Genomic DNA, 12,737 nt, shown 5'->3' on the forward strand with positions numbered 1-12,737 from the left:
AAAAATCCTCTTGTTTGGATAATTACATATACTCCATCAACTATGTTTTTTTTTCTTACACCTCCACCCTTATGGTGTCAAATTCAACATAATCATCTAGATTTCGTGGAATGTGCTCTAGTTTATACTCGTTTTGTATAAAAATACAGTTTCTGATGCACCACAATCTGATATATACAAGCCAAAAAACACATATTATGATCATCTTGCCTTAAAATTTTAGAGATCGAATGGGATAAAATGGGTACAAAAGTGATAATATTCTATATGATTCCGAAAATTCCACTAAATTTGAGGAGTTGAGGAGTGGTTGTAATTATCCAAACAAGATGGGGGTTTTTGTAATTTGACCATACCTCAGGGGTGATTGTAATTTACCCTATAAATATATAATCGACATCTTTCGAAGCATTATTTATTTTCAAAGATTCGAAGCGCAATTCAGATTCAGTTGTGTGTGAGATATAATTTTACGATTTTTTCTTATTTTCTTCACTAATTATGATTAAGTGAAGATTAATAAATTTGGTTGGTTGACACTGTGTTCGTTGTATTATTTTCAAAAAGTAATCAGGACAAGTATTTGTTTGTGATAAAGATGCTGACATTGATTCAATTAAATTTTTATCTTATTTTTGGTAATAGCTAATCTTTCTTTTGAATACCATTCAGCTCGAGTGAATATATTATGTAAAAGTCTCAAATTGTGAAGTAATTGCCCATATAATTGACTTAGGTGGTAAAATCCTATATAATAAAATAATAATTATTATAATAAAAAAATACAAACGCGTATTTTAGTTAGGCTGCTCAATCAATTGACAGCCCCATGACACCATAATATAGGTATGTCTCTACCTGTACAATTTGATTAATGTACACCTCACCAACCCCATTTCCTCTCTCTCTCCTCTCTCTCTCTCTCTCTCTCTCTCTCTCTCTCTCTCTCTCACACACACACACACACCAGAATATTTCATTGCAGGAATCTTGCCACAATATTTTGTCGACCGACAAGAGCGAGAGAGAATTTAGTCGCTCAATCGCCACCCCTTTCAATTTTCATTTAATTTTTTTTTGAAATTTTGCTCCGTCGCTCAATTCATACATTTTATCCTCAAACCGTTGATCATCTATATTTATATCCGATCAACTTTTTGCTTTTGCTTCATCCCCTTCCTTTTTTTTTTTTCTGCTGCAATTTTGAAGATAATGGACGAATTCGGAGTCCTGGTCGAGAGCATTGGATTCAGAGCCCATGGAAGATCAGCTCCCATGGCGAAATTGAAGCCCAAACCTAAATCGCATACCAACGCCCATAGCTCCGTCAACACGTCTTCGTTTGATAATTCCTATTCGTTACCTGTTGACGAGCTCGACGGAATTTTCCGATCCAATGTTAATATCACTAGAACTCGGCAATCTCAGAATAGCTTCGTTGATGACGATATTTTTGGTGGCTCTGTTTCTACTTCGAATCAATATGGGGGGATTGATTTTGAATCCGTGTTTAATAGCTCGAATAATCGGGCGAATAACAACAGTAGCAATTTGGATTCAAGGAATCCTACAGGTTTCAATGATTACGATGATCTTCTAGGGTTAAATTCGAAGCAGAAAGATCCTGTTGATGATTTGGTTGGGAGTTTTGGGCTGAGTTCCAGTGGGAAGCATGATAAAAAGGTGCCCGGTTTGATACCTGGACCCGGTGCTGCTGCCCCTTCAAAGATAATGTATTGAATTTTCCTGAATTTATGAATTGATATCTAACTGTTTGTTGATTTACTTAATATTTGGTCTATTAGGTACAATGCAGTTCTGCATACCATTCTTTTGAAGCATGTGTCAAATGATTTCGAATTACTAAAGAATTATGCGTACATGTGTTCTACCTTTCGAATTATGAGTTACTAAAGAATTATGAGTAGATGTGGGGTTATTTTTCTGTTCATTTATGGTTTTTCGTTCTTATTTTCTCGTGAAGGCTGTCTTATCTATACATTACCTTTAACAGAAACCTCACTCCAGTGTCGAATGGCCGTCCGTCTAACTCTAGCTCAAATGTGATTGATGATCCTTTCTTAGCCTTTGAGTCATCTTTACCTCAGTCGGATGACTCTTGGCCCTTTGTTGGGTCTGAACAAGATAAAGGAAACGATTCAGTTGAATCTTGGGTTGACGAGTTTGATGATTTCTCCAAGGGCGGGGCAAAGAGTGGTTCAAACGTTGACGGAATGGGAACCACAAGTAAGAAGCCAAGTTCTGGCACAAGTTCGAATGGGTTTGAGACTGCCAATTATCTGGATGATATTTTTGGTGGTGGTAATGCTGTGCAGCGAAACAATGGAGCAAAACCAAATTCTATGGCTCAGGTGGAGTAATAAATCAAGCAAAGTCTCTGATGTATGCAGATGATGCTTCAAAGAATTAATCGATTTGTTGTTTGTTATGTAGGATTCATTCTTTGATGACTTCTTCCATGAAAAGAAGGAGCCTGAAGTGAAACAAAATTTTCCTCCCGCCTCATTGAGCACAAAGAAGAATTTCTCTGCTACAAATGTAGACAACGATTTTGCTTCAGTTTTTGGAGGTACTTTCACAAACTAGAGCATTCTTTAGAATGGAACTCCTTATAATCAACACTCAATTGATATGCATGATAACTTTTAAACTTTTATCAATTCACTATTAGTACTATGTATTAGTATTGGCTTTCTGTATTGCATGTGATAATCAGTTCTATGGAGGTGCATATATGTTGGTGGGCTCATTAATTAAACCAGTCCTATATAATAGTATTAGCTTCCTGTGTTCCTCAAATGGATCTCTTAGTTACTATATGTTTGCAGATGTTGTCACTTCGTCTGGAGAGTTTCATGAAATTGAGGGGGAACCTGCAGAAAGACGAAGAGCTAGGCTAAATCGCCATATGAGAATGAATGAACGCATGGTATGTTCACTTCACCTCTTTCCTGTTTGTCCGTCTTGCTTCAAGAGAACTGTCATATTTTTGTTTGATATTTAGAAAAGACTGATTGGGTATCATGTCAGCTGCATCTGTGGTGCTGGGTTGGCAGTTTTCCTGGATTATTTAAACTTCCAGCAAGATAATTCGGCAATCTTTCCTTTAATTTCTTCCATCAAATCATATTCAATGTCCGTCATCATATTTTTACATCAATGGAAACTGAAGCTGCCTTCCTACCACTACCTCACTTTTCTTTTGGCAAAGAGTCCTTCTACACCAATCTAGGGTTATTACCAATTCTGGCTTTTGCAATGACTTCCATGGGTTTACTTAGTCTCCTTCAGACTGTTTACTGCTGTAATCTGTCAAATTCCCCAGTCAACATAATTGAGAGCTGCATCAACTCAAGATTCCTTTATTATGAGCGTGTAATTGCTCTTATCTGGCTCGAATGCTGTTTATAATTTGTGTGCAATGGATTTAAAATTTTTATATGTTCCCATTTCCAGGCTGGAGCACTTGCTGCAAAGAACCAGCGTGATCTTGAGATACAGTATGAGCAGGATGAGAAACGTGTAAGACTCTTTCTCTAAAAAATGCACTTCCAATTATCACTGATCTTAAAATCTACAGATTTTTAAGTGTCCCCATATGTGTATTCTGGGTGGGAGTAGAGGGTGAGGTTACAATTTGAGAAACTGGCGGATTTTGACGGGTTATTTTGTTACTCTCTCATGAGTTTTGACATGATTACTTCTTCGAGTGATCGATAAGGTCTTAGGATTCAACATGCTTCCCTATTTCTCGCACAAAGACACACACACACAGACACTCAAATACGAAGCATACATACTTCCATAAATGAAATCATTATAGCCTTTTAAATATCCAGAAATATTTATTTTCTTCATTAATCTGATTTACTTCTGATTTCAGAGGCTTGCCGAAACCTTCGAGCATGACATAAAGCGTTGGGCTGCTGGGAAAGAAGGAAATTTACGTGCCTTGTTGTCCTCATTAGAGCAGGTAGAATTATTTGGACATATCATTTTATTTTCTATCCTTTTTATGTAATAATAATTTGCTGGATAAGGCATGTGCGGAACCTCTAGGATATCTTTGTGGGATGTCTTAACATTCTACAATTGCCTGAAAAATGTAGAACTTATTCAACTGTTGGCTTGATACAAGCACTTGAAATTTTAGTTCTGTCAGTTTACGTTGCAAGAATAAGCATTTGGATTTAATCCTAAGGATTAAGATTGCACCTCAATTTCTCTTGGGTTTGCTAATCATTATTAGCATATGAAGCATAAGTTTCTAGATCTTGATTAACTTTTGGTTTGTCCATTACTTGATTTAAAATAATTATAGAGATTAAATGGTGGTTGATGAATTGTTTGATCAGTTGATCGGTGCCACAAATAATAGGATATTCTAATTTTTTTATTTTCTTTTAAAGGCTATTATTTACATATAAAAAAATGGGTGCAGGTTTTGGGGCCTGAATCTGGCTGGCGTCCAGTCTCCCTAACAGATTTGATTACTTCCGAATCAGTGAAAAAGGTTAACAAGAAAGCAACTTTATACGTCCACCCGGACAAAGTTCAACAAAGAGGAGCAACTCTCCAGGAAAAATATATCGCGGAAAAGGTTTTTGATATTCTTAAGGTATATATTCCAGCTAATGCTTCTTATCGTGCAATATACATTATGTTATTGCAATATTGCTTTCAAATTTATCCTTTGCGGAACCATAAATCTGGTACTAAGTTGTTGACAATGACTGATGATTTGGACGAACTTGTATGCATTTTTTTTCACTGAATATGAAGTTCACTAGCTCATGGGATTTTATGTCTTAATAGGAAGCTTCGAACAAATTTACTGCAGAGGAACTGCGATAATTTCCGAGGATTAAAACTTTCAGGATTCCTTGTGTTCAACCTATGATCTGGCAGGAACCATCAAGAACAAGAAGCTGTATGCTCTGTCAAAGTAATCATTTTCAACTCTCATTGTGAATTTTCTTTAATGCTTATGTAATGAAATAATAAAATGGTTTGCATGTCATGTTATTACGTACTTCCTTCTTTCCAAATTTAATTAATTTGTGGATGCATATAATTCAACACTATGTTCTCTATAAACAAAATTTGAAATCAACGACGCTGGGCCTGAAGACAAATTGTTTGATTCTGTATTGATAAGACTACAGTTTTTCTTCTCTTTTATGTTGACCCTTGTTAGTAATTTCCGGGAAGGAGAAAAAAAAAAAAGCTTAAAGCGGTAGATCTGTAATTTGATTAGGCGAAATTGGAAGGACCCTCGAGAAAAATCTCGATTCATGAATTTAAAATCTTGACTACTGTTTTACCCACCACCACCACCGAAGGTGGTGGCGGCCATCGTCTTGGTGGTGGCCTCCACCACTGTTACCATCTTACCTTTAACTCATTGGTCATGTGTTTGAACTACTTTTACAGGTGAACTAGGAATCACATTAATATATTCAATTTTGGAAAAGAATATATTCTGTCAAAAGATTCTCCAAGAAAAATCATGACTTCTTTATTGATGATGATGTAGTGATTGCCTGATTGATGCTAGTCCCCACTTTCTAGGGTTCTTGATTTTTCCCCAATTTTCCATAACCATCCAATTTCAAATAATATGTAACAATTTCTGTTACATGACTTTGACCTTTGTGGATGGCTTTTGAGCTTTGATGATCAATAATTCATATGATTTCATAACTGAGATTGGACACAAACTTATCCTTAGTCCCATGTTTCGTTGTCTGAAAGATTCTCAAAGACTCTACATTTTTGTTACTTTTATAGCATAGAACAGCCAAGAAGCTATTTTCTTTCTATTTTATTTATTTATTTATTAATTTTATTGTTTTACATCTACCAAGAAACAATTTTTATGAATAGACTATGTAGAAGAAGAGGTCCTTGAGGACTTTTCATTGATTTATACACTATTTGAACTGAGAAATAGACTCAAATTACATTGAAGAAAATATGGGTCTTGAATCTTGATCTCCACATTAATACATACACATATATTATGTATATCTATATATAATTTCTCCTTCTTTAATACAGTGAAATCAAACAACCCCTTTTTTAGGTATGAACACATCAACTAAATGGAAACCCTAATCCTTGTTTTCTTTAATACCCTTCCCCTTTTCTTGAAAATGCATCATCTACTAAATTAATGATTAGAACTCCACTAATCAGTAATTACCACTAAGTAGTCTTGAAAGGCCTGTAAACCTTGAGATCAGAAACCACACCAGCAAACGAACCAGCTGCAGCGGCAATCGAAATCATCAGACACGCACCGCTCAGAATTTGTAGACTTAGCCACCTCGGACTCCATTTCGGAATCCTCTTCTGCTTAATGTACATCTCGACTGGGAAATAAACAGTGAGCGGCCAAAACCCGAATGCCCCTAAAATCCCAACAACATCGTTGAAAAACGGCATGAGCATGGAAATAATAGTTGTGATTATCACGAAAACGGTTCTCCAAACGAGCCTGAAGAGATTGAGCTTGAGAGATTTCAAGCCCGGAACTGGAATTGCTATTTCTTTGGTGATGAATTCGCTGTGTGGGAACCATTCTCGAGCAGTTTTTTCGACAAAGGCGAAGAGGGGTTGGCAGTAAACTTGGTACGCACCGATTAAGTGGATTACAATTGCCGCATTGGCAATATCGAGAAGCCAGTAAGGGTTGTAAAAGCCGAAGCCAGTGAGGAGGTTTCCTGGAGACGAGTCTCCGAATGCTGCATAGCCGAAGCAGCCGCAGAACATGTAGAAGGCCGTTGTTACTACTACACTTAAAAGGGTCGCCTTTTTCATCGTCTTGTATTCCGATGGAGGGGATTTTATCGTGTCCTGTCGTTTCGATAAAACATAGAAAAATGAAATAAAAAATTTGTTTCGTAAAAGTAGTGGTGAAAAAGGGAGGAAGAAGTATACCTGAATTTCGATGAGAATGAGGGAGTAAGAATAGGCAAAGGCAATGGCGCCGAGAGCTTGAAAACTTCTCCAAATCTTTTGCGTTTCGGTGACTGTACCGATGCTTATCCCGGTGAGGCTTCCTTTGATTTTTCCATTTTCTGATCGAGATTTTAAAAAGCCATGTTAAAATAATTCAGAAATCAAGAAAATGTTGATGGACTCGTTTTACTCGTTAAATTTTTCCATACCTGCAACTTTTGCAATACCGAGGCCTAAACCGATGGTGGAGTAAGTAAACGACATAACGGCAGCGACCATAGAAAGCCAAGAAATCTGATCGAAATCCGGGATTTGCGAGAAAACGATTTCCACAACACCGAACGCAATCATGTACGGATTGCTCGAAACTCTGCACGGGCTCTCGTGTCCTTTGGAGTGGAAGCAATTAGACCTATCAATTGCCCTGTTTTCCACACACACATGTTTATAAGATATATGTCATCATTAATTAGTTAATTAATTAATTTACATTTTTTCTAAACCATAACAGAACATATGTTGTTGTACTTACATCATGCTTATAGATGATGCAATGGTGTAGCCAATAGCAACTCCGAACAGATTCAAGTACTGAATTGCACCACAGAGCTTAACCTGGAATCCACCTGTAAAATCCAAGAAAAACAACAAGGGCAAAACGGGTGTTTCACTACTTTTTCACTGACAATATATATTTTTATTTTGTTGCTAAATTATATGTATATGATATTGATGAAGAAAGAAAGAAAGAAAGAAAGAAAGAAAGATGACCTAAGTTGGAACGAACAGCATCCATGTAGGTGTAGTTCCTCTTGCCGGAGTCGGGGTCGCCGGAGCGGTAGCAAGCGGCGAGAAGGGTAGAAGTGTAATAAGTGACAAAGGAGAACAAGAACATGACAGTGGGACCCGCAATCCAACCCAACTGAGCGGTAGCCCAAGCCAATGACAGAACACCCGAACCAATCACAGCAGTTATTATATGAGCACTCGCCGTCCAAACACTCCCTATACATCAAATTCATTAATGAGAAACAAAAAAGAATATCTAAAAAATAAAAATCAAGGAATTTTGAGAAAAATTAAAAAATATAAAAAAATACCAGTTCTTTTGAGACGACCATCGTCGTCGAAACACTTGGAGGGAAGCTGAGGGGGTACATTAATGGAGACTTGGTTGAGGTACTGTTGACCTGTCTTGCTCATTTTTTTCCTTTCTTTCAAACTTCAAATCGAAACAAACACAGTTTTCGAGGTGGAATTGTGTGTTAATTTGCTGTTGGAGAATTAGTTTGAGGATGAATGTTGGCATGGCTGGCTGGGGGTATATATAAGCTCAAAAAGATTATTACAGTCAAAAAGGTATTTAATTAAATTATTTAAACGCGAAATTCGTCGCCCTCATTTCTAGGCTCGACAAGTATTTGATGGAGGAATGTAAATCATGGTAGCGGACCCTGATCTGGTGCCCACAAAAAACCAACTATCGTTGGAGTTGAAATTCCCATACTGCGGCTGCCAGGATTCGATCCTTGGACATTGCACCAACTTACCACTTTCATAATCAGTTGAGTTCCACTCATGCGGGCAACTGTAGAAGTACGTGTTTGTGTGAGAGAGAGAGAGGGACGCACGCGCTGTGTATCAAACGGTTAAGATCAGCCCATAAAGGCGCCTAAAAGTAGAGTTTAGTCTTATAACTTTCATCGGTCTTGTTATATTTTTTCTTTATGTTATATATATACATAATATATGTGTACAATTCAATAATATTTTGTATAAATTAATATGGATATTAGTGATATGTGTGTGATTGTCTAAAATTGAAATATGAAAAACTACTCAATGTATTTTTCAACAAGGAAATATTAACGATTTATTGAATTAAATTTGACGTGCAAAATATTAAAAGTTCGAAAACAATGAAACAATTGCTAGAATATAAGATTTTTTATAATAACAATAAAATCAATAATAATAAATCAACAGTCGTAGTCACAAAAAGAAAAACGTGCATTTATATATTAATTATTGATCATATATCAGACAAATAGAGTCCAAATGAGGGTTTTGCTTGTAAATGATATATTTGATGAAATAAATCGTGTGATCATGAATCATTATACATAATAACAAATACACAACACATATGTATATGTATGTTTCGTGGATGATTATTTATATATATACGTAGCTTAAATCACCTACGATGTGTTACACCAGATGTAACATCTCATAGATTGATTAAAAAAGTAAAAGAAAAAATTGAAAAAAAATAATTAATTTTGATGAGTGAAAGTTAAAGTTGGTTTGGAAGGTATAATGGGAATGGGGATTTGACAGGTGGCATTTAAAAAGTTAGTTCGAACCATATGTATGTTGTTTTTCACCCTTTCAGGCAAGATTTTAATGTTGGCAATCTTTTTGCCCTAATTATTAAAACACACACAAATTATTTCGTACAATTAATAAAAAAATAATAAATGTTACAATAATTACAAAACATGCACCCAAGTGAAAAAGGCTAGATTTTTAAACATTTCATCAATTTGAACTTGTTCTTCTCCACCCTTTTAAAAAGAGATTCATATTTGATTATTATCTTCCAATAATTAATAATTCCAAAATAAAATAAAATAATACATATACGTGAGTGATATAAGCATCAAATATCAGTCAAATGATAATATTTCTTGCTTGTGGGATTGGAATATTGTCCTTAGTGGGTATTATATTATATATAAACATCAATCATGGTTGTATATTATCTATAGTAAATATATGAATATATATAAATAAATTAATTAATTAAAATTGAAGGGTGGACATTGTTTCAGAATCATATTCTCACATGTTCGGTTCCCAGAGTCCGAGGAAAAGAAAGGCTGTTACATAAAGACAATTATATTATTACTCCCATTTTTTTAATTTTTTAAATTTTTCTTTTTTTTTTCTTTTTTTTCCAATACCTAAAACCTAATCTTAGGTCCTCTAGATTTCTAATATATATATATATATATATATTTATATATTTATTTTTTCCTTTATAGGAATGATTAATGGAATCTATTTTGTTGGACGAAAAAAAGATTGAGAAAGAAATTGATTTTGGACCATTCAAAATGGCATCTTTTTTTTTTATAAGTATTCAAAATGGCATCTTAACTAAAAGATTAATTTTTTGATATATGTTAGTGGGAAAAACATTCTTTCTGTTTAGTATGTACACTTGACACTAGCATCTATTTAATCCCCCCCTTAAACATCTAAACATTAACTTTTTAATTAATATATCACTTAAAATTTAGTCTAAAATTAGTGGTATTGGGTGAGTATCTTTCATAATGGTCAAGTCATATTGTAGTCAATTTTTTTGAAAAAAAAAACACTATGTGACGGGATTCCTGGGCCAAACTCCTGCAGTCCGACATTATTGGGCCAAACTCCTTATTCTTAGCTATTGCGCGTCCTCAATGTACCTTCGTTGAACTAGAGATCGTTGGAGAGCTGAGATTGCAGATTTTCTTCGTAAATAACTAAAGAAAAATATGAGATCTTGCGCGACAATCATAATCGAAAGGAATATGATTTGAAGAGAAGTTCTGAGATCGATGTAGATTTTACGGTGTTAACGAACCAATAGAAAAAAAAATTATCGGTCGAAGAATTCCAACATGAGATCAACTGTTTATAGATAATAGTGTGTGAGTGATATGTACAGGATAGTTAGGTATGTAATAAGTGAATATGTTACACCAACTTGAATTTGGCAACCTTCCATTAAAACATGTGTTCTATAACTCCACCTTCAATGGAGAAAAATGGTCAACGGCCAAAAGGAAGATATGGGCCCCACCCCTACGCCCTAGACTTTATTAGGACTAAGGTCAACTCTGGCAGACCAAATATTTGCAACATTGGAAAGTCAAAAGTAATCTCACTACACTACGTGGCCGAGACTCGGCGTTGACTCGAAGTCTACGTGGCAAATTTATTCAATTTTCTCAATTTTTTTTTTTTTAATTTTTCCTGTAAAAGGGCCAATTTTTAATGGGTAATAATGGGCCTAATTCAATTGATTCAGTAATAAGCCATTTATTAATGGGCCGCACAAAAATCAAGAACCAACATTTTATTCAGTTTTTTTTTTTTTTTTTTTTTCTTATAAGAAATGTAAAAAAAGAAAAGCCCAAAGAGGAAAAAAAAGGCGAGATCATCCATGTTCGTAGCGCCACCACTCCGCCGCCGCTTCTCCACCCAACCCAACCATCTAATCAGCCAAGTGGTGGCGGCGATCATCCAAAACCGCCCCTTCGACACCGCCCCTTCCCCCCACCACCACCACCACCACCACCAACGCATTTGGACTTCCGAAACTGTAATTCAAGTCTTGCGATCAATCCCACTGCACCTCTTTCAATCCTCAAGATCAATCGGCCGCCAAAACACCTTCCGCCACCGCTCCCCACTCAAGCAAAGAAACCTCAAACAGGAAACATTAAAATATCAAACGGGTTCCCTGATTCTCGGCCCCGCAGCTCACAGAGACCCAACAAGAGTGAATCTCGGGCTCGAAAAAGCACTCGAATTCTACTACTGGGTCGAAACCCACTTCGATTTTCAGCACAACGAGCAAACGTGTAAAGAGATGGCTCTTGTTTTAGTCAAGGGCAACCGAATGAATTTATTCTGGGATTTTTTGAAGAATATGTCACGTGGTGGGGACAAAAGATCCAATCTTGTGACAACCGTTACTATGACATGCTTGATCAAGGCTTTGGGAGATGAGGGTTTGGTGAATGAGGCGTTGTCTGCATTTTACAGGATGAAGCAATTTCGCTGCAAACCCGATGTTTTTGCTTACAACACTGCGATTTACGCTCTTTGCAGAGTTGGGTTTTTCAAGAAAGCTAAGTTCTTGTTCGGGCAGATGGATCTGCCGGGGTTTAGATGCCCGCCGGACGTGTTTACCTACACGATTTTGATTAGTTCGTATTGCAGGTATGCGATGGAGACTGGTTCGAGAAAGGCAATTAGGAGACGAGTGTGGGAGGCGAATCATTTGTTCCGGTTAATGCTGTTTAAGGGTTTTGTTCCTGATGTGGTGACTTACAACTGTTTGATTAATGGTTGCTGCAAGACGAATAGGATTGGGAGGGCGTCGGAGCTGTTCGATGAAATGACTAAGAGAGAATGTGTGCCTAATCGTGTTACTTATGATTCCTTCATCAGGTATTATAGTGCCGTGAATGAGGTTGATCGGGCGATTGAGATGTTGAAGATGATGCGAGAAAAGGGTCACGGTGTGCCTAGTTCGAGTTCTTACACACCGATAATTCATTCCCTTTGTGAAGTGGGGAGAGTTGAGGAGGCGGTCGATTTAGTGGTTGAGTTGTTTGAGGGGGGCTCGATTCCTAGGGAGTATACTTACGAGGTGGTGTGTAATGCTTTAGAGAGGGAAGGAAAGATGGATTTGTTAGATGAAAATTTGTGTAGGCACATTGAAAGCGGTATCGAGAATCGGATTAGACAAGTAAAGAAGGTGAAACCTACGATGAGGAGAGAAATGAGTTGATTATGGGATTGGTGAATTTTTTCGATCTCTGAGAGAAATTTGTATGTAATAATCAAGTTCCTCAAAGTTGCAATTTACATTATGAATTTTGAGAAATGTCTCTGCCAAAAGTTGTTGATCTTTCCAATACTTGAAGATCCTGCAGAAAGTGGTGTGTATGTTTTCTCGTATCATCTGTTTC

At 36.4% G+C, this 12,737-nt stretch overlaps 3 protein-coding genes across 3 annotated transcripts; 2 read left to right on the forward strand and 1 right to left on the reverse strand.

Moving 5' to 3' along the window:
- The first annotated feature begins 839 nt into the window (after window positions 1-839).
- On the forward strand, window positions 840-5,134 carry LOC105973076 (uncharacterized). The gene is made up of 8 exons (XM_012998081.2): window positions 840-1,733; window positions 2,015-2,372; window positions 2,455-2,590; window positions 2,850-2,950; window positions 3,478-3,543; window positions 3,905-3,994; window positions 4,463-4,639; window positions 4,837-5,134. The coding sequence occupies exons 1-8, from the start codon at window positions 1,213-1,215 to the stop codon at window positions 4,873-4,875; spliced, it is 1,488 nt and encodes a 495-aa protein (XP_012853535.2). The 5' UTR covers window positions 840-1,212; the 3' UTR covers window positions 4,876-5,134.
- A 779-nt stretch (window positions 5,135-5,913) lies between these two features.
- LOC105973059 (amino acid permease 3) lies at window positions 5,914-8,695 on the reverse strand. Its single transcript, XM_012998062.2, has 6 exons — window positions 8,085-8,695; window positions 7,756-7,989; window positions 7,517-7,610; window positions 7,194-7,408; window positions 6,964-7,103; window positions 5,914-6,879 (listed from the first exon to the last, which is right to left on the reverse strand). Exons 1-6 carry the CDS (start codon window positions 8,185-8,187, stop codon window positions 6,229-6,231), a joined length of 1,437 nt encoding a protein of 478 aa, XP_012853516.2. The 5' UTR covers window positions 8,188-8,695; the 3' UTR covers window positions 5,914-6,228.
- A 2,452-nt stretch (window positions 8,696-11,147) lies between these two features.
- Window positions 11,148-12,652, forward strand: LOC105972851 (Pentatricopeptide repeat (PPR) superfamily protein). The gene has a single exon (XM_012997832.2). The coding sequence runs from the start codon at window positions 11,201-11,203 to the stop codon at window positions 12,554-12,556; it is 1,356 nt and encodes a 451-aa protein (XP_012853286.2). The 5' UTR covers window positions 11,148-11,200; the 3' UTR covers window positions 12,557-12,652.
- Window positions 12,653-12,737: the final 85 nt, after the last annotated feature.

Source organism: Erythranthe guttata, chromosome 14 (genome assembly GCF_056151865.1).
Source record: "Erythranthe guttata isolate IM_541 chromosome 14, IM_541, whole genome shotgun sequence".
NCBI lineage: Eukaryota > Viridiplantae > Streptophyta > Magnoliopsida > Lamiales > Phrymaceae > Erythranthe > Erythranthe guttata.

Excerpts from the sequence above, each read along its gene's own strand:
- LOC105973059 (XM_012998062.2), bottom strand. The coding sequence starts at position 8,187 with ATGAGCAAGACAGGTCAACAGTACCTCAACCAAGTCTCCATTAATGTA. Across the intron at positions 7,990-8,084 it reads TGGTCGTCTCAAAAGAACTG|GGAGTGTTTGGACGGCGAGT; the intron begins GTATTTTTTTAT and ends TTTGATGTATAG. Across the intron at positions 7,409-7,516 it reads GCATCATCTATAAGCATGAT|GGCAATTGATAGGTCTAATT; the intron begins GTAAGTACAACA and ends TGTGGAAAACAG.
- LOC105972851 (XM_012997832.2), top strand. The coding sequence starts at position 11,201 with ATGTTCGTAGCGCCACCACTCCGCCGCCGCTTCTCCACCCAACCCAAC.
- LOC105973076 (XM_012998081.2), top strand. The coding sequence starts at position 1,213 with ATGGACGAATTCGGAGTCCTGGTCGAGAGCATTGGATTCAGAGCCCAT. Across the intron at positions 1,734-2,014 it reads GCTGCCCCTTCAAAGATAAT|AAACCTCACTCCAGTGTCGA; the intron begins GTATTGAATTTT and ends TACCTTTAACAG. Across the intron at positions 2,373-2,454 it reads AACCAAATTCTATGGCTCAG|GATTCATTCTTTGATGACTT; the intron begins GTGGAGTAATAA and ends TTTGTTATGTAG.